Source organism: Prenolepis imparis, unplaced genomic scaffold, assembly GCF_030444845.1.
Source record: "Prenolepis imparis isolate NDT839.2.m4 unplaced genomic scaffold, iyPreImpa1.0 SCAF_6, whole genome shotgun sequence".
Lineage (NCBI taxonomy): Eukaryota > Metazoa > Arthropoda > Insecta > Hymenoptera > Formicidae > Prenolepis > Prenolepis imparis.
Window position 1 is genome coordinate 2,170,356 of NW_028141164.1, and position 25,104 is coordinate 2,195,459.

The following is a 25,104-nucleotide window of genomic DNA, read 5'->3' on the forward strand; positions in this document are numbered from 1 at the left end:
GCTGATGGTACCATCATAATGTGCATATAATGTACTGTTAAAATATATATAACATTAATTTTTGGCTCGTTTTAAAATATTGAAAATTCAAATTTTTAAGCCGCTGACCCCATATGGCGCGGATACAATTTACGTATAGTAAGTCAAAAAGTTTGTACGCTGGTATGCTGATGGTACCATCATAATGTGCATATAATGTACTGGTAAAATATATATAACATTAATTTTTGGCTCGTTTTAAAATATTGAAAATTCAAATTTTAAGCCGCTGACCCCATATGGCGCGGTTACAATTAACGTATAATAAGTCAAAAAGTTTGTACGCAGGAATGCTGATGGTACCATCATAATGTGCATATAATGTACTGTTAAAATATATATAACATTTATTTTTGGCTCGTTTTAAAATATTTAAAATTCAAATTTTTAAGCCGCTGACCCCATATGGCGCGGTTACAATTTACGTATAATAAGTCAAAAAGTTTGTACGCTGGAATGCTGATGGTACCATCATAATGTGCATATAATGTACTGTTAAAATATATATAACATTAATTTTTGGCTCGTTTTAAAATATTGAAAATTCAAATTTTTAAGCCGCTGACCCCATATGGCGCGGTAACAATTAACGTATAATAAGTCAAAAAGTTTGTACGCAGGAATGCTGATGGTACCATCATAATGTGCATATAATGTACTGTTAAAATATATATAACATTAATTTTTGGCTCTTTTTAAAATATTGGAAATTCAAATTTTTAAGCCGCTGACCCCATATGGCGCGGTTACAATTTACGTATAATAAGTCAAAAAGTTTGTACGCTGGTATGCTGATGGTACCATCATAATGTGCATATAATGTACTGGTAAAATATATATAACATTAATTTTTGGCTCGTTTTAAAATATTGAAAATTCAAATTTTTAAGACGCTGACCCCATATGGCCCGGTTACAATTAAGGTATAATAAGTCAAAAAGTTTGTACGCAGGAATGCTGATGGTACCATCATAATGTGCATATGATGTACTGTTAAAATATAAATAACATTAATTTTTGGCTCGTTTTAAAATATTGAAAATTCAAATTTTTAAGCCGCTGACCTCATATGGCGCGGTTACAATTTACGTATAATAAGTCAAAAAGTTTGTACGCTGGAATGCTGATGGTATCGTCATAATCTACATAGAATGTAATGTTAAAATATATATAACATTAATTTTTGGCTCGTTTTGAAATATTGTAATTTCAAATTTTTAAGCCGCTGACCCCATATGGGGCGGTTACAATTTACGTATAATAAGGCAAAAAGTTTGTACGCAGGAATGCTGATGGTACCATCATAATGTGCATATAATGTACTGTTAAAATATATATAACATTAATTTTTGGCTCGTTTTAAAATATTGAAAATTCAAATTTTTAAGCCGCTGACCCCATATGGCACGGTTACAATTTACGTATAATAAGTCAAAAAGTTTGTACGCTGGTATGCTGATGGTACCATCATAATGTGCATATAATGTACTGGTTAAATATATATAACATTAATTTTTGGCTCGTGTTAAAATATTGAAAATTCAAATTTTTAAGCCGCTGACCCCATATGTCGCGGTTACAATTTACGTATATTAAGTCAAAAAGTTTGTACGCTGGTATGCTGATGGTACCATCATAATGTGCATATAATGTACTGTTAAAATATATATAACATTAATTTTTGGCTCGTTTTAAAATATTGAAAATTCAAATTTTTAAGCCGCTGACCCCATATGGCGCGGTTACAATTTACGTATAATAAGTCAAAAAGTTTGTACGCTGGAATGCTGATGGTACCATCATAATGTGCATATAATGTACTGTTAAAATATATATAACATTAATTTTTGGCTCGTTTTAAAATATTGAAAATTCAAATTTTTAAGCCGCTGACCCCATACGGCGCACAAATATATTACGTGTATTATACCAAAAAGTTTGTACGCTGGTATGCCGATGGTACCATCATAATGTGCATATAATGTACTGTTAAAATATACAACAAATTAATTTTTGGCTCGTTTTAAAATATTGATAATTAAAATTTTTAAACCGCGGACCCCATTCGGGACACTATTATATTACGTGTATTATACCAAAAAGTTTGTACGCTGGTATGCCGATGGTACCATCATAATGTGCATATAATGTACTGTTAAAATATACGAAGGATTAATTTTTGGCTCGTTTTAAAATATTGATAATTAAAATTTTTAAACCGCGGACCCCATTCGGGGCACTATTATATTACGTGTATTATACCAAAAAGTTTGTACGCAGGAATGCTGATGGTACCATCATAATGTGCATATAATGTACTGTTAAAATATATATAACATTAATTTTTGGCTCGTTTTAAAATATTGAAAATTCAAATTTTTAAGCCGCTGACCCCATATGGCGCGGATACAATTTACGTATAGTAAGTCAAAAAGTTTGTACGCTGGTATGCTGATGGTACCATCATAATGTGCATATAATGTACTGGTAAAATATATATAACATTAATTTTTGGCTCGTTTTAAAATATTGAAAATTCAAATTTTAAGCCGCTGACCCCATATGGCGCGGTTACAATTAACGTATAATAAGTCAAAAAGTTTGTACGCAGAAATGCTGATGGTACCATCATAATGTGCATATAATGTACTGTTAAAATATATATAACATTTATTTTTGGCTCGTTTTAAAATATTTAAAATTCAAATTTTTAAGCCGCTGACCCCATATGGCGCGGTTACAATTTACGTATAATAAGTCAAAAAGTTTGTACGCTGGAATGCTGATGGTACCATCATAATGTGCATATAATGTACTGTTAAAATATATATAACATTAATTTTTGGCTCGTTTTAAAATATTGAAAATTCAAATTTTTAAGCCGCTGACCCCATATGGCGCGGTAACAATTAACGTATAATAAGTCAAAAAGTTTGTACGCAGGAATGCTGATGGTACCATCATAATGTGCATATAATGTACTGTTAAAATATATATAACATTAATTTTTGGCTCTTTTTAAAATATTGGAAATTTAAATTTTTAAGCCGCTGACCCCATATGGCGCGGTTACAATTTACGTATAATAAGTCAAAAAGTTTGTACGCTGGTATGCTGATGGTACCATCATAATGTGCATATAATGTACTGTTAAAATATATATAACATTAATTTTTGGCTCGTTTTAAAATATTGAAAATTCAAATTTTTAAGTCGCTGACCCCATATGTCGCGGTAACAATTTACGTATATTAAGTCAAAAAGTTTGTACGCTGGTATGCTGATGGTACCATCATAATGTGCATATAATGTACTGTTAAAATATATATAACATTAATTTTTGGCTCGTTTTAAAATATTGAAAATTCAAATTTTTAGGCCGCTGACCCCATATGGCGCGGTTACAATTTACGTATAATAAGTCAAAAAGTTTGTACGCTGGTATGCTGATGGTACCATCATAATGTGCATATAATGTACTGTTAAAATATATATAACATTAATTTTTGGCTCGCTTTAAAATATTGAAAATTCAAATTTTTAAGCCGCTGACCCCATATGGCGCGGTTACAATTTACGTATAATAAGTCAAAAAGTTTGTACGCTGGAATGCTGATGGTACCATCATAATGTGCATATAATGTACTGTTAAAATATATATAACATTAATTTTTGGCTCGTTTTAAAATATTGAAAATTCAAATTTTTAAGCCGCTGACCCCATATGGCGCGGTTACAATTTACGTATAATAAGTCAAAAAGTTTGTACGCTGGAATGCTGATGGTATCGTCATAATGTATATATAATATAATGTTAAAATATATATAACATTAATTTTTGGCTCGTTTTGAAATATTGAAAATTCAAATTTTTAAGCCGCTGACCCCATACGGCGCACAAATATATTACGTGTATTATACCAAAAAGTTTGTACGCTGGTATGCCGATGGTACCATCATAATGTGCATATAATGTACTGTTAAAATATACGAAAGATTAATTTTTGGCTCGTTTTAAAATATTGATAATTAAAATTTTTAAACCGCGGACCCCATTCGGGGCACTATTATATTACGTGTATTATACCAAAAAGTTTGTACGCAGGAATGCTGATGGTACCATCATAATGTGCATATAATGTACTGTTAAAATATATATAACATTAATTTTTGGCTCGTTTTAAAATATTGAAAATTCAAATTTTTAAGCCGCTGACCCCATATGGCGCGGATACAATTTACGTATAGTAAGTCAAAAAGTTTGTACGCTGGTATGCTGATGGTACCATCATAATGTGCATATAATGTACTGGTAAAATATATATAACATTAATTTTTGGCTCGTTTTAAAATATTGAAAATTCAAATTTTAAGCCGCTGACCCCATATGGCGCGGTTACAATTAACGTATAATAAGTCAAAAAGTTTGTACGCAGGAATGCTGATGGTACCATCATAATGTGCATATAATGTACTGTTAAAATATATATAACATTTATTTTTGGCTCGTTTTAAAATATTTAAAATTCAAATTTTTAAGCCGCTGACCCCATATGGCGCGGTTACAATTTACGTATAATAAGTCAAAAAGTTTGTACGCAGGAATGCTGATGGTACCATCATAATGTGCATATAATGTACTGTTAAAATATATATAACATTAATTTTTGGCTCTTTTTAAAATATTGGAAATTCAAATTTTTAAGCCGCTGACCCCATATGGCGCGGTTACAATTTACGTATAATAAGTCAAAAAGTTTGTACGCTGGTATGCTGATGGTACCATCATAATGTGCATATAATGTACTGTTAAAATATATATAACATTAATTTTTGGCTCGTTTTAAAATATTGAAAATTCAAATTTTTAAGCCGCTGACCCCATATGGCGCGGTTACAATTTACGTATAATAAGTCAAAAAGTTTGTACGCTGGTATGCTGATGGTACCATCATAATGTGCATATAATGTACTGGTAAAATATATATAACATTAATTTTTGGCTCGTTTTAAAATATTGAAAATTCAAATTTTTAAGACGCTGACCCCATATGGCCCGGTTACAATTAAGGTATAATAAGTCAAAAAGTTTGTACGCAGGAATGCTGATGGTACCATCATAATGTGCATATGATGTACTGTTAAAATATATATAACATTAATTTTTGGCTCGTTTTAAAATATTGAAAATTCAAATTTTTAAGCCGCTGACCCCATATGGCCCGGTTACAATTTACGTATAATAAGTCAAAAAGTTTGTACGCTGGAATGCTGATGGTATCGTCATAATGTACATATAATGTAATGTTAAAATATATATAACATTAATTTTTGGCTCGTTTTGAAATATTGAAATTTCAAATTTTTAAGCCGCTGACCCCATACGGCGCACAAATATATTACGTGTATTATACCAAAAAGTTTGTACGCTGGTATGCCGATGGTACCATCATAATGTGCATATAATGTACTTTTAAAATATACAACAAATTAATTTTTGGCTCGTTTTAAAATATTGATAATTAAAATTTTTAAACCGCGGACCCCATTCGGGGCACTATTATATTACGAGTATTATACCAAAAAGTTTGTACGCTGGTATGCCGATGGTACCATCATAATGTGCATATAATGTACTGTTAAAATATACGAAAGATTAATTTTTGGCTCGTTTTAAAATATTGATAATTAAAATTTTTAAACCGCGGGCCCCATTCGGGGCACTATTATATTACGTGTATTATACCAAAAAGTTTGTACGCAGGAATGCTGATGGTACCATCATAATGTGCATATAATGTACTGTTAAAATATATATAACATTAATTTTTGGCTCGTTTTAAAATATTGAAAATTCAAATTTTTAAGCCGCTGACCCCATATGGCGCGGATACAATTTACGTATAGTAAGTCAAAAAGTTTGTACGCTGGTATGCTGATGGTACCATCATAATGTGCATATAATGTACTGGTAAAATATATATAACATTAATTTTTGGCTCGTTTTAAAATATTGAAAATTCAAATTTTAAGCCGCTGACCCCATATGGCGCGGTTACAATTAACGTATAATAAGTCAAAAAGTTTGTACGCAGGAATGCTGATGGTACCATCATAATGTGCATATAATGTACTGTTAAAATATATATAACATTTATTTTTGGCTCGTTTTAAAATATTGAAAATTAAAATTTTTAAACCGCGGACCCCATTCGGGGCACTATTATATTACGTGTATTATACCAAAAAGTTTGTACGCTGGTATGCCGATGGTACCATCATAATGTGCATATAATGTACTGTTAAAATATATATAACATTAATTTTTGGCTCGTTTTAAAATATTGAAAATTCAAATTTTTAAGCCGCTGACCCCATATGGCGCGGTTACAATTAACGTATATTAAGTCAAAAAGTTTGTACGCAGGAATGCTGATGGTACCATCATAATGTGCATATAATGTACTGTTAAAATATATATAACATTAATTTTTGGCTCGTTTTGAAATATTGAAAATTCAAATTTTTAAGCCGCTGACCCCATATGGCGCGGTTACAATTTACGTATAATAAGTCAAAAAGTTTGTACGCTGGTATGCTGATGGTACCATCATAATGTACATATAATGTACTGTTAAAATATATATAACATTAATTTTTGGCTCGTTTTAAAATATTGAAAATTCAAATTTTTAAGACGCTGACCCCTTATGGCGCGGTTACAATTAACGTATAATAAGTCAAAAAGTTTGTACGCAGGATAGCTGATAGTACCATCATAATGTGCATATAATGTACTGTTAAAATATATATAACATTAATTTTTGGCTCGTTTTAAAATATTGAAAATTCAAATCTTTAAGCCGCTGACCCCATATGGGGCGGTTACAATTTACGTATAATAAGGCAAAAAGTTTGTACGCAGGAATGCTGATGGTACCATCATAATGTGCATATAATGTACTGTTAAAATATATATAACATTAATTTTTGGCTCGTTTTAAAATATTGAAAATTCAAATTTTTAAGCCCCTGACCCCATATGGCGCGGTTACAATTTACGTATAATAAGTCAAAAAGTTTGTACGCAGGAATGCTGATGGTACCATCATAATGTGCATATAATGTACTGTTAAAATATATATAACATTAATTTTTGGCTCGTTTTAAAATATTGAAAATTCAAATTTTTAAGCCGCTGACCCCATATGGCGCGGTTACAATTTACGTATAATAAGTCAAAAAGTTTGTACGCTGGTATGCTGATGGTACCATCATAATATGCATATAATGTACTGGTAAAATATATATAACATTAATTTTTGGCTCGTTTTAAAATATTGAAAATTCAAATTTTTAAGACGCTGACCCCATATGGCCCGGTTACAATTAAGGTATAATAAGTCAAAAAGTTTGTACGCAGGAATGCTGATGGTACCATCATAATGTGCATATGATGTACTGTTAAAATATATATAACATTAATTTTTGGCTCGTTTTAAAATATTGAAAATTCAAATTTTTAAGCCGCTGACCCCATATGGCCCGGTTACAATTTACGTATAATAAGTCAAAAAGTTTGTACGCTGGAATGCTGATGGTATCGTCATAATGTACATATAATGTAATGTTAAAATATATATAACATTAATTTTTGGCTCGTTTTGAAATATTGAAATTTCAAATTTTTAAGCCGCTGACCCCATACGGCGCACAAATATATTACGTGTATTATACCAAAAAGTTTGTACGCTGGTATGCTGATGGTACCATCATAATGTGCATATAATGTACTGTTAAAATATACAACAAATTAATTTTTGGCTCGTTTTAAAATATTGAAAATTAAAATGTTTAAACCGCGGATCCCATACGGCGCACAATTATATTACGTGTATTAAACCAAAAAGTTTGTACGCTGGTATGCTGATGGTACCATCATAACGTGCATATAATGTACTGTTGAAATATACAAAAGATTAATTTTTGGCTCGTTTTAAATTATTGAATATTAAAATTTTTAAGCCGCTGACCCCATACGGCGCACAAATATATTACGTGTATTATACCAAAAAGTTTGTACTCTGGTATGCTGATGGTACCATCATAACGTGCATATAATGTACTGTTAAAATATACAACAAATTAATTTTTGGCTCGTTTTAAAATATTGGAAATTAAAATTTTTATACCGCGGACCCCATACGGCGCGGATTCATTTTACGTATGTTAGTTCAAAAATTTTGTAGGCTGATATGCTGATGGTGCCATCATAATGTGCAAACAATGTACAGTTAAAATATATGAAAGATTAATTTTTGGCGCGTTTTAAATTATTGAATATTAAAATTTTTAAGCCGCTGACCCCATACGGCGCACAAATATATTACGTGTATTATACCAAAAAGTTTGTACGCTGGTATGCTGATGGTACCATCATAATGTGCATATAATGTACTGTTAAAATATACAACAAATTAATTTTTGGCTCGTTTGAAAATATTGAAAATTTAAATTTTTAAGCCGCTGACCCCATACTGCGCACAAATGTATTACGTGTATTATACCAAAAAGTTTGTACGCTCAAATCTGTTTGTTATAAAAGTAATCTGTATAAAATGTACTTCTAAAAAGAACAATCGATGAATTTTTGTCTCTTATTAAAATAATAAAAATCTATACTTTATTGCCGCGGATTTATAAAACTCAGACTTATATTATGTGTATTATATAAAAAAACTTGTACGCTCGAATCTGTTTGGTTTAAAAGTAATCTGCATACAATGTACTATTAACAAAAAACAAGCAATGAATTTTTTTCTTTTTTTAGATTATTTAAAGATGAATTTTTGTAGCCGCGAACTCTACACTGCGCAGACTTATATTATGTATATTATATAAAATAATTTGCATGCTCGTATTTATTTAATATAAAAAGCCAATATAATTTATCGCTTTTTTCAATAGTACGTTGTTTGCAGATTATTTTTATACCAATTAGATACGAGCGTGCAAATTCTTTTATTTGATATACATAATAAAAGTTTGCGCCATATAGTTTCCGCTGCTACAAAGTATCCATTTTTGATATTCGAAGAATAGCCAAAAATGTATTGCTTGTATATTTCGATAATACATTGTATTATATATATAAAAGTTATCTGCAAACAATGAAATATATTATTCGAGTTTTAAGTGGTAAACATATTATTTGTAACATTTTTAATTTTTATAACATATTTTTATTTTAAAATTTAATTAGCAAATTAACGCTTTAATTATCTGATTTCTGTCAAAAAATGTTAATCAAATTTAAACAAACTTTATATAAAAATATAATTTTTTTTTATATAAAATCGAGAAATGGCGCGTGCATAGCGCGCGCTTGTGTTGTTCTGGTCAGATTTAAAAATGAAAAACGACCTATATGTTAGTCGGAAATTCAAGTTTTATATATTATTATTTAGCAAAACTACTGAATTATGATTTTATTATCTCAGAGAAGGACTTTATAAGATGTAATATATTGCATTAAAAATATTTTATGTACTTGTATTTAAAAATGAATATATAACATTAATAATATTTAAAAAGCTAATAGTAAACGCACTATTTTTATAATATAAAGGAATGTAAAACTATATAATTGGCAATTTTTTTTTTAAATTTATATCATATATAATAATTATGTATATAATTTTTTTATTCTGATATAAGTTTTCATTATTTGATTTAAAGTTACAAAAGTGCAAAAAAGATTTGTCGTGAGTTATCTGAGTTATCTTTTCAAATATATAATATAAATAAAAGAAACTCGGTACTTTAATTAAAGCGGAGCAAACGAATTTTTTAAGCGAGCGAGAAGCCAGTTAGATTAATAACTGGAGGGATTACGATTCACACGTTATTTCCCTTCTCTCGAAAAGTAAGATATTACAGCTATTAATCCTCGCGAATTTCGGTCGCGCGATTTGCATTAGAAGTTCTTGTTTTTCGGCTGTTTTTCTTAAGAAAAGTTTTCTGGAAAAAATTTTACGAAATTGTAAATTACGAAGTAAAGTTTCACTCGTCGGCATCGAGGGTCCGCAACAACAAAGTATCAATTTTTAATATTTTAAGACGAGCCAAAAATTCATCTTTTATATATTTCGGTAGTACATTGTTTGCAGAATATTTTGGTGCCAAGCAGAAACCAGCGTACACTTTTATTTAATATACATAATATAAGAATGCGCCGTATATAAGCGTCCACGGCGACATATAGTGTCGACTTTTAATATTTTAAGACGAGCCAAAAATTCATCTCTTATATATTTTGATAGTATATTTGTTTTCATAAAATAGAATAACATTGTTTCAATATATTAAGCTATGAGTTTTAATGAACGTAAAATCCTATATTTTGTTGTATATTTTATTGAAATCAAGTTTTCAAGCGCGACTGAAGATAGTATAAACATTGAAATAATTAACAATTAAGATTTAGTAAGGGGCTCTCAAATAAAATTGAAATAATTATACGTAATTCGAATTATAAACAAATTTAATTGTGCCGTACGATACAAATAAAAAGTCGTCTTATTAAAAAGAAAATAAGTAAACTATCTATACTGCAGAAGGGCAAAACAATGCGCGGAAAAAAATAAGGAATGATCCAACGACAACTTGTATTTACTTGTGCGGAAAAATTTGAAGAAATGATATACGGTTTAATAATGGAATATTCACAACAAATCAATGTGTGTGTGGTCGCTTCTCACAATTTATTAGAGAGGTCAGAAAGTTTTCTATTTTCCACTAGTAGAAACACAGTGGAGGAAGCAGACGGAGCGCCATCCCTGTCTATTGATCCGGCTCCGTTCAACATGGCATCGGGGGTGGCGTTCGTGCTCAGCTTGATTCTCGTCATCGGCCACCTCCAGCAAGGATTCCTCGCCAAGACCTTCGCATTTCCCGAGTACCCGTACAAGGAGACCACCAAGAATGTAAGTCGAACATACAATTCGTCGGATTTATCCTTGACAAGTGATACGTGCTTGAGCACTGATACCAGGTTATGGCAGGCAACCCTCATTCAAAGGGGTGGCGCTTTTACAACACCGGGGACGGCAGCAATTGACGCTAATCCGGCTCCGACTTTTAAACGGCGAATATTATATAAAGCCCTCAAGTCCTTTTTTTACATGTAAATCACTAATTAGTTATAAAATATCTTTTAACGCTCGCGTAAATCAAAGATTCGTTCAGTAAAAAAATTTGAAAATAAATTCTTAAAAAATCGGATGTTATAAAAAAATTGTCTTGTTTGTTAGAAAAAAATACTAGCAATGAAATAAAAATTCGGAATCATTGTTAAGAGATGTATCAGGAGTGGGTTGTCAATGCTGCGGTAATCAAGAAAATAAAATCGAATTGAGATAACAATTAAATAAAGAAACCGCGATCGATCTGGCATCAACTCACAAATATTCGGCTAAAGGTCAAAGTGTATATATGCTTGAAAGTAACGTGCGAATATTTCCATTCGGAAGTTCTGACTCAAATTCATCGCGTTTCATTGTAGCAATGAGGAAGAATTTTCTTTTGTCGAACTTGTTCAGTGAAAAGTAGATCACGAAAATTAAATTTAGGTCGTAACAAGACGCGATAGTGAGTTTCTTTGCGATCAGAAAAGTACGAAAGAGGACATTTAACGCGATTACGCGCCGTAGAAAGATACAGCGGGGATGTTACATTTAAAAGTTAAAAGTAATCCGTGACATCCGCTTCCGGTAAAGAAAAAACGAAAAGTCGTATCGAAGCGAGGATTTTACGGACGATCTTTCATCGACATTTCAGATACGAATAGTCGTTATTATCGAAAATATCTTTACGACATGTATGTATCTTTCTATTAGAAGATGAAATAAAAGAAAGTTGTATACACAGCTTCCTGAAGTGATGCTCGGTAAATATTCTCCGTTAAAAATCTATCGCGCCAATGCTTTTATTTACGCGGTGAAAGGCAAATTGTAGAGGCTGTAGAGCTATTCGCGAAGAAAATTAAGGCGTATATATAACATGCTGGAAGTCACATTGACTTTAATTGAGGTTAATCTTTCAACATGCGCGAATCAATTGTTGCATTCTGCTTCATCCCGCCACGACATGGTAAATATACAAAATACAAGCATCGTTTCATTAATACCACGCACAAACTGTAACAGAATAATTTTCTGCAAATTAATATTATAATAAATCTTCATATTTCGGAACACAAATTTGACCGCGACACTTATTTGAGGTACTCTGTGACAGAATAATAAATAATTTATTTGTAGCAAAAATAAGATGGAATATTTGAATACGATTCCAATTTGCTGTTATTAAATATTTGTTGTACTTAAAATTAATATTTGAGAAAGATAGTATATCAAATCGATGTGTTGTAATTACGATGATTGACAGATATAATGTATTGTCATAGGAGCTTCTCTTCAGACAATTCGAGCAGGCTTGCGAGGAGAGCGGAGCCTGTAAAATGCAATCGGAGCCCAGAAGCGGTGACGGTGCGAAAACACGCTGCATCCGGGAATGCGTGTCACCGTCCTGTTACAAGGAGATTTATTTATTCGATCAAGTACGTATATACGCGAAATACCAATTCCCTTAATTGCGTTTGGTTGCTGTATGTCGCTATGTACCGTATATACGTATATCTAATATCTATCCAATATACTATTTCTCGTTTACGCAGACGATATGGTAACACGAACGATAAACACATTTCAGTTGGAGGATGGTGAGATTGACGTGAGATTAAATTCCTTTAAAGGTTGCTTCATGCAGCGAAATGGTCGACCGCGAAAGTAAGAAGAAGAAACACGCGAAAAACAGACGCAAGTAGAGAAAAAAATATCTTTTAATCTCAAAATGAACGATTGAAACACCGGAGGGCTGTCGGTATACTCGTTTAACCCCTTCGGAGTAATTATAGTCGCGCAACAAAGAACGCGTCTTCTATATGCGACGATTATACAATATTATAGTTGTAACAGTAACGCTTCTCTCTTGTTTAGAACTTGCTACCACGAAAGGATTAAATCGACGATGTAATGTGACTGCTGCATGATGTGCATATTCGGATGTCTAGAAAAGTACAAAAAAATGAGAATGGAATTTAAATGCATATCATGCACAAAAATGGCAAAAAATGCATAACATGCAGTTTTGCACCAAGACGAGGAGAAAGTACATCGAGGGATTAAATTCTTATTCAAATACAATCTTTTTCTACTTTTTGTATACGCACATATTACTTATGATATTGTTATAAAATTGATAATGGTACTGCACAATAAACTGTTAGATGCACTAACATATACATAGTAATAACGATATATATAGCAATTTCCGACATCGTCTTTATATATATATCACTTTTGTTGAAATATTCTTGAAATAATATATATTTTCAATCATCGTCTTTATATATATCACTTTTGTTGAAATATGCTTGAAATATATATTTTTCAATCTCCACATACTATGTTATAAAATTGAGTAATGTTATCTCGATGTATATATATATATATAACGGAAAGGTAAAGAAAATGCAGCATATATTTTATCTTATACATCAACATATATTAAATCTTATATATTCTACATGTAATGTTATTCTCTCTTAAACTACAGAACTTTAAGTTCTTAATTTGAAGAATATAGAACTTAATTTTATTCTATGTTTTAGATGTACATTATTGTTCTCTCAAAATACAGAATTTAATTATTAAACTTTAAAAAACAAATTGCATCGATTTCTAATAAGAAATTCAAAATCTGCTATAAAAACTAAGAATTTATATTCTTTTATAAAATATGTGCACACACAAACTCTTTGCAACTTCTTTTTTGCAAACTAATTGTACTGTGATACAACGTGATATAATCCATTGTTATTATTTATTGGAAGTGTGACAGCTAAAACAAAAATATAAAAATGAAGAAAAAATATATAAAAGTTACAAGATATTGATAACTCTTATAAAAACTCTCATAAAAATGTATAGTTTAGTTTACTTTAGGATTTTTAAAACATCTCTTACCGCATCTTGAAGATTTTGATAAGCACCTTTCAACCCTTTGTCATTTAACATTACAGAATATTCTTTAAGATGATCCAAAGCTTTATCAAAGGGTGATTTGCACAGCGATCTAGGATTCCACAATACATCATGGCAAGTTGTTTTGCGATAATAAAGCCACGTAACGACGAACTCGACAAAATGATTCGATATATATCGCGTCCTTACGACATTAGTAATGAGATGATAATTATTTATTATATCGGTACAAATATGAGACAGCAGTTGAGATGCTTTAGTGGTTACTTTAGTATTACAGAAATGTAATAAAATCATTAAACCTTGATATACCATGTCCCATTGCAACACACATTTCTATAAAAAAAAAAAAAAAATTAATTATGAGATCAACCCTTGTCGCACTGTTTCCTATTCGACTATTTTAATAATCCTTAATCTCTAGCTTTATATTGTAAACAAATTTTTGTGTTATACAGTGAAAGATATTCTAGTACTTTTTTTTTATTTCTGTAATGTTAAATATATATACTGACCAGTGCGTGAATTCTATGGAAAACTTCGTACAGATAAATAATTATATTCGTATCATTAGTATTAGAAATTTCTGTCAAAACGACAGCTGATCCATCAAAATTTTGTTTTAAAAGATCACATATAAATTGCATTTCACTTATGCAATTTGACGATTTTTGTACATTTACCAAAAGATCTAATAACATTTTTATGTGAATCTTGATTGGCACTTCGCACTGAAATAAACAAATATATTTTAAAGTATTAAAGAATTTCATTTAAATTCACATATGCAATTCAGATAATCATTATGCATACCTTTATCGATGATTGTTCTTGACAATGAATAATGAACGTAAGCAGTTTCATGCTGATCGTGGATAATTCTGATCTTTCTTTTGAAAATCCATAAGCGAGCAATTCTTTTAGTAGTTTAGATTTTTGTACGTATATTTGAAGCACTGCGATTGAAATTTTATATAAATATAAATACATTTTTATGGCAAAAATATATATTTACATATTTTTACTGAAATAATTATTTATTTTTACGAATATATTTTTTTTTTTTTTTTTTTTTTACCTTTAAATGACTTGCGTGATATAGCGGAAACCAACAAAATATGTGCTTGCATTATAACTAATGTCATGAATTTTGAATCTGTGTTCTTCTTTAATATAATGTTGACAATATTATGAGCGCTGCGTAATATAACTTCAATCGGTATTATATGTGGTTGAGTAATATTAGCTAATTCCAAAGCAGCCTTTATATGTGCAACTGCAAATGCATATTAATAAAATGTTCTAATCTTATCAGGAATATCATAATATTAATTCTCCTCATACAACAAGATAAATATATTATTAAGTTCAATATTGATTTATGGAATATATGTTGTTCATAAAATTTTATATTGAGAATATTTGAATATATTTGGATTGATATTTATATTAAGAAGTATAGAAATATTTTGACAAACCAGTATGATCTGAATGATACGATGAAAGTATATTGGGCAGCATCTGCCATACAGTTTCCGCGATTTGTTCTACAATATCACTATTAGTTTTATTAATTTGAATTAGATGACGGAATCCTTTTACAGCTGCACTGACAACATCTTCAGGATAACCATTTTGTATCACAATCTGTTTGCAGATAAATATTAAAGATTGAGTATCTTATATAAAAAAAAGAAGCTGCATTAATAAATATATGATTTAACTAAAACATAATACTTCCAATTTTTAATTTTATACTAAAATATACTTAAAAGAGAAAATTTAATGCATATATATATAATCGATATTAATTTCCTGCTCTCTGATATTATAAAAGATAAATATTGCGCTCACCAATAAATGGCGAACCACTTTGTCACAATTGATCGATAACAAAAGCTCGATATCACCATCGGATTCTATCAACCATAAATTTAAAATTTGTCTCAATAAGCTCTGAGAAAGGTTTGAGCATTCAAGACAATAACGTAAAAGATCGATGTGGTGGGTATAAAACTTGCTGATCTCTAACTCTTGCAGAATATTCGTTAATACGATAACCGCACTTTTGTAATTATGTGTTAAATTAGGATTCTGATGAGACACAGATGTTACCTGCGAAAACGAGCGTGATTAATGTTTAATGAATAAATACGAAAAGATATATAAATGTACTTACAGCGAATAGGAACCATAAAGGTTTAAAAATCAGAACTGAGTCTAATTTAGATATTGAAAATATCAAGATTCTAACGCTTAACGATTCCAAAGATATTATATCATTTCTAAAAACAATATAGAATGTACAATATTTGTGAGTAAAATGTAAATAATAATGTGTATAAAAAAAAATAAAATCTCGTACTCTCCAGTGCCTTGGAAATGATAATATAGCAAAATCAGCAAGGCCATTCCATCATTTCCGGGATACGATGCTACAACATTGTTCCATCGCTCTTTCGTCGAATTTTTTGATATTAAGTCAAGAAAATCTTTGCGCAAACTATATGCAAACTTGTCCTTGTCTCTGAGTGAGAATGTCTTTTTACTAAGAACACACAGAATCTGTGATAGTAATGTGCAAATGTTTCTTCGTAAATTTTCCCTATAATGCATATTCCTGCATATTTTATTGTGCAATATAATTTATATATAATATATACATTATAAACTTTTCTTTAAAATAAGAAATTTTATACATTGCATTCTGTAGTATTGCAAAATTTAAAAAGTATGATTTTGTATCAAATATTTCCAACGTTTTATCATATATAAAAATGCAAAAATAAAGCACTTTTCCTTATGTATATTTTTCATATACATTTAAAGACTTCTTAATAGTGTGAAATGTATTAGAGAAAATGGATAAAAGTGTGGAAAGGTGCAATTTACGAAAAAGTTAATAGCAGTTATATATCTTAATATAAATTAAAAACTTTAAAATTTTCTTGAGAGCATAATGAAAGAACTTTTGATGCGTTGAAAAATTAAAAATGAATATTTTCTCAAACACAAAAGGCCGATAATTAATTAGGGAATATTTCAAAAATTTAGGGCATTTTTTAAATATCTTGGAAACCTTGTTTTAAATATTTACGTTGTTTAAATTTTGTATATGGATTCTTTAATAAATAATTATATATATAAAACAAAAATTATACATATATATTTTTTTTTTCTTGAATTATATATAAATATACTTATAACTATTAATTTTTCTCATATTATACTTCAGATGCTTGCGTTTCTCGGTAAATTTTTCATATAAAGTAAAGTAAGATATATATTCATGTTATTTTGCATTCGATGACTGTAATCGTGATATCCTATCTTATTCAACATTAGAAACCGACGCAACTTACGAAAGCTCTGGAGCCAAGAGCAAGAAGTACTTCAGATAACCATTAGCAACCAAGTGATTTGACAAGTTGTCGTGAGAACAGTTTTCCAATCGATACAGATTGTTTAGACAGAAGATGAAATTTTCTCGAAACTCGTTCGAATCTACGTGGGACAAGTCTGCGTCCTGCCAAAAAAATATGTCAAGTTCATTATAACGATACTCTGATGACTCAGTTGATGATAAATGTATCAGTAAATCAAGTATCACTTTTAACGTAAATATATTTTGCGTAAATAAATTTTATATACGTACTTTGACATATGGTGTAATTATATTTTGTATTATATCGTAAATGCAAATTAATAGATTATTCTTCTTTTGAGAAATTTCAGGCTTCTCCGTTTGACTATTTTGCTCAAAACAGAATCTGCCAAACAAAGATATTTGTAATATAAAATAGATTGGATGTTAAAAAAAGCATATAATTTTATCGATGTCTTTTCTTTACCGAGAACTGCCAGCGCAAGTACCGCATAATATGGCAGTAGCTTGTGAAATTATGTTATCGTCGTTGTCATATTTGACAATTTCTTTCATTAATTTTAGTGCATCGCAAGAGACGTCAATGATTATCTCTACATCAATGTTTTCATCGATAGTTACTTGTCGCAGAACAACATTTAATATCACGATGGTCATCAATTTTGTCTTATCATTTCGCAAATCTTGGATATCTAGAACCTTTATGAAAAGTATAACTTGCTGGGGAATGCAGACATTGTCGAAATCTATAGCTAATTTCATTGATCTGAAAAAATTAAATATGATTAATGCTTCACTAAATACAATGTACGAATTACGCATTATGTTGCTACTGCTTCGGCAAAGCAGATTACGTAATAAATAATCGAAAATTATTCATATTTTAATAATATGGTACATGTATATAGTAGATGTAATTGTAAATAATATGAATAAATAATATAAATAATCAATAAATATAAATAATGAATAATTATAAATATATACAGATATAATGAATAATACTATAATGAATTATGTATGTTTGTATGTATTTATGGTAAATATGACAAATGGAAAAATATGAAAAAAATATATACCTCACAAGTATTTTGCAGACACATTGTACAATCTTTTCAAACATTACCGTGTCTTTAAGTGATGTGTACACACAATAACTGATACTTAACATTGATTTTATAGCACTCATGGCCGTGTGATTTTCGTAGAACTCTTTATAGACGCTTACGATATCGAGAAATTCGAGAATGACTCTGTGCATGCATAAAAATAGAATTACCATAAACAATTTTCAATCTTGATTTACATGATGATGTAAGAAATTGAATGTAACAAATAAATATTGAAATCATTGTAACATAAAAAAATTGCATACTTTACAAAATTTTCATCTGAAGTCGCTTGCATTGTATCGCATATGGTAGAGATTATGTCACATCTAACGAGTTTTTTTACAAAATCTCTCTTTGATTCAATTTTTTTCAAACTCATTAATATTTGCTCTGCGACCCACATCTATTTTTAACAAACAAAGATCAATAATAAAATTATAATTACAAAACTACAAATAAGATATCAATTATTTATATTTACATACAAATCTGCCCGACTCGTTTCATGTGGTTTTACTATAATTTTACTACTTTTTTAATTTTTTTAAAATTAATTATTTTAAATTCGTACTTTCGAACTTACACGCAATCTGATTGATATAAAAATAATGTTCGACATAAATGTGAAACGAGAATCAAACGTTAATTTGCAATATGAAAGCGAATATCGTTGCAATAATACCTGTGTATCTCTTGTTCCCGACATTAACTTGATCTTCATATGCGGCAGCAGGAAGTCTATTTCAAAGTATGATTCCATTGCGTCTAATGAATTATTTATTAGCGACGAATCAATAATTATAAGCGACAAAGCCGACAAATACAATCGAGACACGACAAGGCGCCAAGAATGCCTTAATGCTATGAAGTTGCATCAATTTTTCCTATGTCCTATATACACGCAGTTAAGTTAACTTAGGTAGTTATTTCCTATAGAAAAATAACTTGTATATATATTTATACACGTACATTATTATCTTATAAATTTTTATTTTTACAACATACTGTATGTTATGTGTAGAAATCTAAAAAAATTTTTAATGTTTCTTTATATATATACCGCATCGTTTTTAAAATATATATTTTTAAGATACATATATTTATATATATGTATTTTTTAAGATTTAAACTTATTTCATAAAAATTGTAAAAACTACAAATAATAATTATGACAGTCTATTTTTTTCAATTTCAAAAACTTGTGTATATATTATATATATATATATATAATTTTTATAAATATTATTCTAGAAACACTATCAGATGAAAGAAGATTCAATACAATGACGTGAACTTTTGAATCAAAAGAAGCAAGACGTATCAAAAGTTAAATTAATAATTAATGCTTATAGACATATAGGATATACAAAGAGGTAAGAAATCAGACATGTTGTCTAGTAAATGTGTTCATGGTTATTGTGTTTTATTTCAAACGTGTTATAAATTATCATACAAATACAATAGTATAATCGTAATATATTATAAATGTTAAACAATCCTGAGTAATTATTCTACATAAGAGAAAATCGAAGTTTTTAATATCCTTTTATCATCCTAATATCAAGCGAATCACTGGAACGAATCGCAATAATATATATAATATAGAATACAATAGTAATATATATATATGTATATATAAACAATTCATATATTTAATATAGGGAAGAGGGGGGAAGGAAGGAAAATTAATTTCTATTTATACTTTCTTAATTCTCAATAAAACGTCATAAACTATACAGTATTAACATCAAATGATCGCAATCTGAAAACATTTACATAATGAGAAAATGCGATAATACACAGTGCAATGCCATAACGCCATATTATGTGCAAAATCTATACATAACAAGAGCGAGAAACAAGAAACGATCTCGTCGTTCTCGAGAATAACAAACGAAAAAAATCTCTCCCTTTTCTTTTATATTGTCTCAGTTGAGACGTCTCAGAAATATCTTCTTTCTAATAATCAGAATCGAATAACTCATAAAGTATACTTATATCTCAAAAGATAACAATTTCAACAAGGATCCCTTCCGGAAACAGACGTACACAAGAATAGAGTCAAATTCAATCACCACAAAATCGAATCTTTTTAATTTCACAAACGTGCTTGACAAATAATTACCTTCGGAATTACGAGAATATCCAATTACATTTAGGTATTCTTATTTAAGTATCTTATTTAATACACTTATAGCATAATCTCTTTTGATAATAAGTGCAGTAGAATTAACTTGACGTTATTGAATGCGTTCAATCTTGCGAATTTTACGAAAATTGGAAGAATTTGATCAATTTATCCTTGATTCTACTTAGTTTTACATCATGATTCACTTCTACGCTACATTATGATAGGCTTTTACGATGATTGAATACATGATTCGTAACGCGTTTCTTTCTCGTAATTCACATTTATTTTTAGCACCAAAGAGTATATATGTGTGAAGTTTCACGCGTACAGCGTTTTGCGATAAATAATGCCCCAAAATATGCATTTCAAAATCGATATTCGCGAAAAGTCAATCGTAGCAAAAGGACTACTCGCAACCTACGGTAAAAAAAAAACCCTTTATCAAAGTCTAAATGCATATCAAAGAACGGCCGCTCGCAAAACAGCGCGGGGTGAGTAAACACGTTTAGCAAAAATTTTTTTCTCTGAAAAACTGTCAAAAACGACCTATCGCGATCGATAGGTCCGTGATGAACTCTCGACGTTACGCCTTTTCATATCGTGAAAGGGAAAGAGGGGGGAAAATACGTAATTTACCCTCTTCTAACAATCGGAACTCGTTTCGGTTATTGAATCATGTTTACCTGATAAACATGCTCAATATTCACACGACGAGCACGATCGACATTTCGACTTTGGTCCATCAAAAATCTTTTGAGCCTCGCATGATTCTCGCATGGCAGTGGTGGAATTAAGATTCGCACGTTTCGCGAATCATATATACGGTATTGTCCGAATGAAATGATTTTAAAGATATTATTTATTGGTCCATGAGTCGAAACAGTTTCATTCTTGCAATTTCAAATGCGAAAAAGCGCATATCGCGCGAAATTTTCTTCCTTTATAATATCATGATATACTTATTGTTCGGATTGCTTAAATTTGGTTTCCTTTAGATATATCAAGTGTAATTATTTCAACCGTTTCTGTATGTATTATCTAATTTCGTGACTATCAATCCATAAAAAAAAAATCAAGAAACCGGAATTTAAAGTTCGAAACGCTTCTTTCTTTCGGCAACCATGCCTACGGCGGGTAGAGGAGGGTGAAGTGGATGGTAACTCGGTGTGGGTGTCGGAGGCAGGCTGCGACAACTTCTGCTGGACCACCTCATTGCTGGAGACCTCATCAGCTCTATAACATATACATACATAATTGATTTGCGCTAAATATTATTCGTAATTATAAGGGTCTATCTACCAAGCATATAAACCGCACGCAAGCACAAAACTTAAATTAATAAGTCGCACACGAGAACAATAAGACAGACAAGATGCGACTCGTACAAAACATAAAGATGCGATAAACGTAAAAGCGAATAGCGTGAACGGAATGATACTACATTCAGGATGACGAAGCAGGCAAAACGGACCTGCAACGGAGAGAGCTGCGGGTTCCGGGGTGAGGCGGGATGTGTTACGAGCGTCGGCACGGAGGGTGTATGTCTCCGGGTGCTGCTGTTGCTTTTCATTCTGCTTGCTCTCCTGCCAGGGGCTGCTGCCGACTCGCATCTCTGTTGTTGTGCCACCTTGCATTCCAAATAATTGCCGAGATATTGTTACGGTCTATATATATTGTCGTATACCGTCGTGTGTATATTCGTAGACAATGTCGATTTGTATCGTAGACGTAGACAATGTTAGTTATTATGAAAATATAGTGAGAAACATTAAAACTGCGAGTTCTATAAATTGCTACAAAATATGTCGTATAATATTTTTACGTCTAATGTTTTTGATTATTCAGGAACCGTATATGAAAAAGATTTACTTTAATTCTTACTCATCTCCTTCCGATTTACTAAATCTTTCTTAGACTTAATTTAGATTTTCACGTCTTTCATATATATATCTTTTCGAAAAAAATATATATATGTACATGTATATACATATATTTTTTTCGAATGTTAAAATGTTAGAAACCAATTTCGAATTTTTATTTCGAATTAAATTCGCTGTTTAACTTCATCATTAAAATAATAATGTTATAACTATCCTAGTACACAGTTACGATATTTCTGTTGAAGATGCGCCAGTGATCAAGTTTGTAACTAAGAAGCAACTTATTACATACTTTAATTATTAAAATTTTTAAACTTCGTAAAAATTATGATATGCAAATATGACAATTGTCACATCAACGTATAGCTTGTGTCACTTGCGCATCTTTAGCATGTTATATATACGATAGTTAATTAATATCCTTATATGTATAATAGAATGGACATTTATAGCATAGCGTTACAACCATGGTAAGACAAGATTATTTCGCAGATTATTGCACATGGTACTCATATACAGTTCATGTTAGCAAACCAGTGTTAGACAAGCATAATAATCGTATGCAATCGATACCAGTTAATTAGTATAGGCACATATTTGACGTAGTTATACAATACAACTCATAAATGACGAATTAAGATAAATTAATTGTCAATTTTGTCGATTTTCTAAAAAAAATTAGTATAACATTTAACAACATATTATCATCATAAAAAAAAGACTTAAACTTATTTACATCTACATGCTATATAAGAACAAGAACTCTCAAATTAACAATTTCACAAATTAACAATCGTCGCATTTTTCGATAAATATTGCACAGCTATAAATTTACGAACTAAGAAGAAAATATATTCGCAATCTTTACGTCAGTCAACGAGATTTTAACAGTGTTAATATCTTAAAAGCGCTGTTAATTGCATAAAGCACATATTAATCTTATATTCTGCCTCTGCAAGCTAGTAGAGTACGATCGAACGTAGAAGCCTTGCCTGATTCTCGCTATTTACTCTTTTCTGTTATTACATCAGGAAACAACGCGACTTTTTTTGATTGCATGCGGAAAATTGTTTCGAGTAAAAAAATCTCCGAACCGAATGCCACATAAAATGCGTTATAAAATAATAACGATATCATCGACAATAAAACCATGATTCCGTTAGCGATATATTTTACAAAAGCACCATAAGAGCTTTCCCACTGTCGACCGACAACGCATTCCATCACCGTAGATTTCTTCCTCTCTCTCTCTCTCTTTATCTATCTTTCTCTTAGCATTCATCTCTCTTCTGTACCTTGATATTGATGGGGCAGGCCGCTCCTCGGTCTCAAGCTGTCCCATAATGGCGAATCCAGACGAACGTTACGCTCCTGACCTTTTTGCTCTAAGCTCGCCGGCGAATCTTTTCTGTCAAAGTGCGAGCCGGAAACGCCGGCACTACTCGCCGGCCTTGCTATCAAATTACTCGAATACGGCAACGAAACCGACTTTACGCGCTCGAGTTTGTATGAGAATGCGCTCTGAGGTCGATCCATCGACAAGGATCGTTTTTGTAACACGCTGGACAGAGTGTTCGCCCCTTTTAGGCTTCGTTCGCTCATTAATTTCTGTTCACCGCCATTCTGGCTACTTCTGAGACGTTGCGGTGAATAGGCAGGCGAGTAGTCTAGCGATAGAGCGGCTTTCGACGATTCACGAGGGGTGTCCCCATGCTGTTAGTGAAATATCGAAAATTTGCGTCAATGGGCGAGCAGTGAGGGAGGGGGTAGGATGGTTAAACGTTAAGTTGAATCGCTTAAACTGTTTACTAAGTTACAATTACATCAGTTATGGTATTTGCGACAGCTGAATTCGTTTATCAAATACGATCTGATATTATATATTATGTACATATAAACCGATATGTTAATGAAAAGCGCAGGGTTTTTACTTGAGCGATTAAGATACTGAATTTCGTTAAAGCGCGAATAATAAGCTCGCCAGGCGAAACACCATAATATGTAATTGCAGCAAAATAGAGTTAATCAATCAAGTAGTACATATAAGTGTGTTAATCACATTTACTTTTTCTAAACGGTAAACCTCTTCTAAGCGTGGAGTAATCAATACCTTGAATTGTTGTTGCAGTCGATGTATCTCTTCCCTCGGTTCAGCGATCTCGTTGTCCCTACCTCTCAGAATCTGTATGGTATCGTTGATACTACCTTCATTCGTCTCCAGCACTAGATGCGCTCTCAATTGCTTATTTCTCGCGTCCAGTTGCATGATGTGCTGTTGCGCCTGGGCGAGTTGCTTGGACAGATTGCCCACTCTCTCCTCCAATGCGGCGGACTCGACGCATTTCGACGAATACTTGGCGGACAGGGAAAGAATCTCTTGCTTTATCTCTTCCATTTCTTCCCTATAAAAAAATGTGCATTACTTTTCGCATAAATTTACTCACAATTGGCT

The 25,104-nt window shown here is 31.0% G+C and overlaps 3 protein-coding genes across 10 annotated transcripts in view; 1 reads left to right on the top strand and 2 right to left on the bottom strand.

The window, feature by feature from the left end:
- The window catches only part of LOC145937568 (uncharacterized), a 94,759-nt gene extending 81,163 nt beyond the window's left edge, over window positions 1-13,596 (top strand). Inside the window, exons 2-5 of one of the 4 annotated variants that reach the window (XM_083040690.1) lie at window positions 10,841-11,024; window positions 12,506-12,658; window positions 12,811-12,917; window positions 13,098-13,596. In XM_083040690.1, the coding sequence (XP_082896816.1) occupies window positions 10,841-11,024; window positions 12,506-12,658; window positions 12,811-12,891 (418 nt within the window). In that variant the 3' untranslated portion in view covers window positions 12,892-12,917; window positions 13,098-13,596. Of the gene's footprint in view, window positions 1-10,840; window positions 11,025-12,505; window positions 12,659-12,810 lie in introns of all 4 variants that reach the window. The other 3 variants (XM_083040692.1, XM_083040691.1, XM_083040689.1) reach the window with 3 other exon arrangements.
- Window positions 13,597-13,803: 207 nt separating this feature from the next.
- LOC145937401 (uncharacterized) lies at window positions 13,804-19,401 on the bottom strand. Its single transcript, XM_083040422.1, is given in 15 exon segments — window positions 13,804-14,001; window positions 14,127-14,480; window positions 14,660-14,875; window positions 14,958-15,100; window positions 15,223-15,420; window positions 15,623-15,791; window positions 15,999-16,259; window positions 16,324-16,467; window positions 16,470-16,749; window positions 17,507-17,670; window positions 17,800-17,914; window positions 17,996-18,295; window positions 18,609-18,782; window positions 18,905-19,044; window positions 19,324-19,401. Coding segments are annotated over 15 exon segments (2,754 nt in total). The 3' UTR covers window positions 13,804-13,983.
- A 656-nt stretch (window positions 19,402-20,057) lies between these two features.
- Window positions 20,058-25,104, bottom strand: part of Osp (myosin phosphatase Rho interacting protein outspread) — a 164,117-nt gene continuing 159,070 nt past the window's right edge. For 2 of the 5 annotated variants that reach the window (XM_083041111.1, XM_083041113.1), the window contains 4 exons: window positions 24,763-25,054; window positions 23,948-24,365; window positions 22,244-22,399; window positions 20,058-22,005 (listed from right to left, as the gene is read on the bottom strand). In XM_083041111.1, the coding sequence (XP_082897237.1) occupies window positions 21,860-22,005; window positions 22,244-22,399; window positions 23,948-24,365; window positions 24,763-25,054 (1,012 nt within the window). In that variant the 3' untranslated portion in view covers window positions 20,058-21,859. The remainder of the gene's footprint in view (window positions 22,006-22,243; window positions 22,400-23,947; window positions 24,366-24,762; window positions 25,055-25,104) is intronic. The other 3 variants (XM_083041112.1, XM_083041114.1, XM_083041115.1) reach the window with 3 other exon arrangements.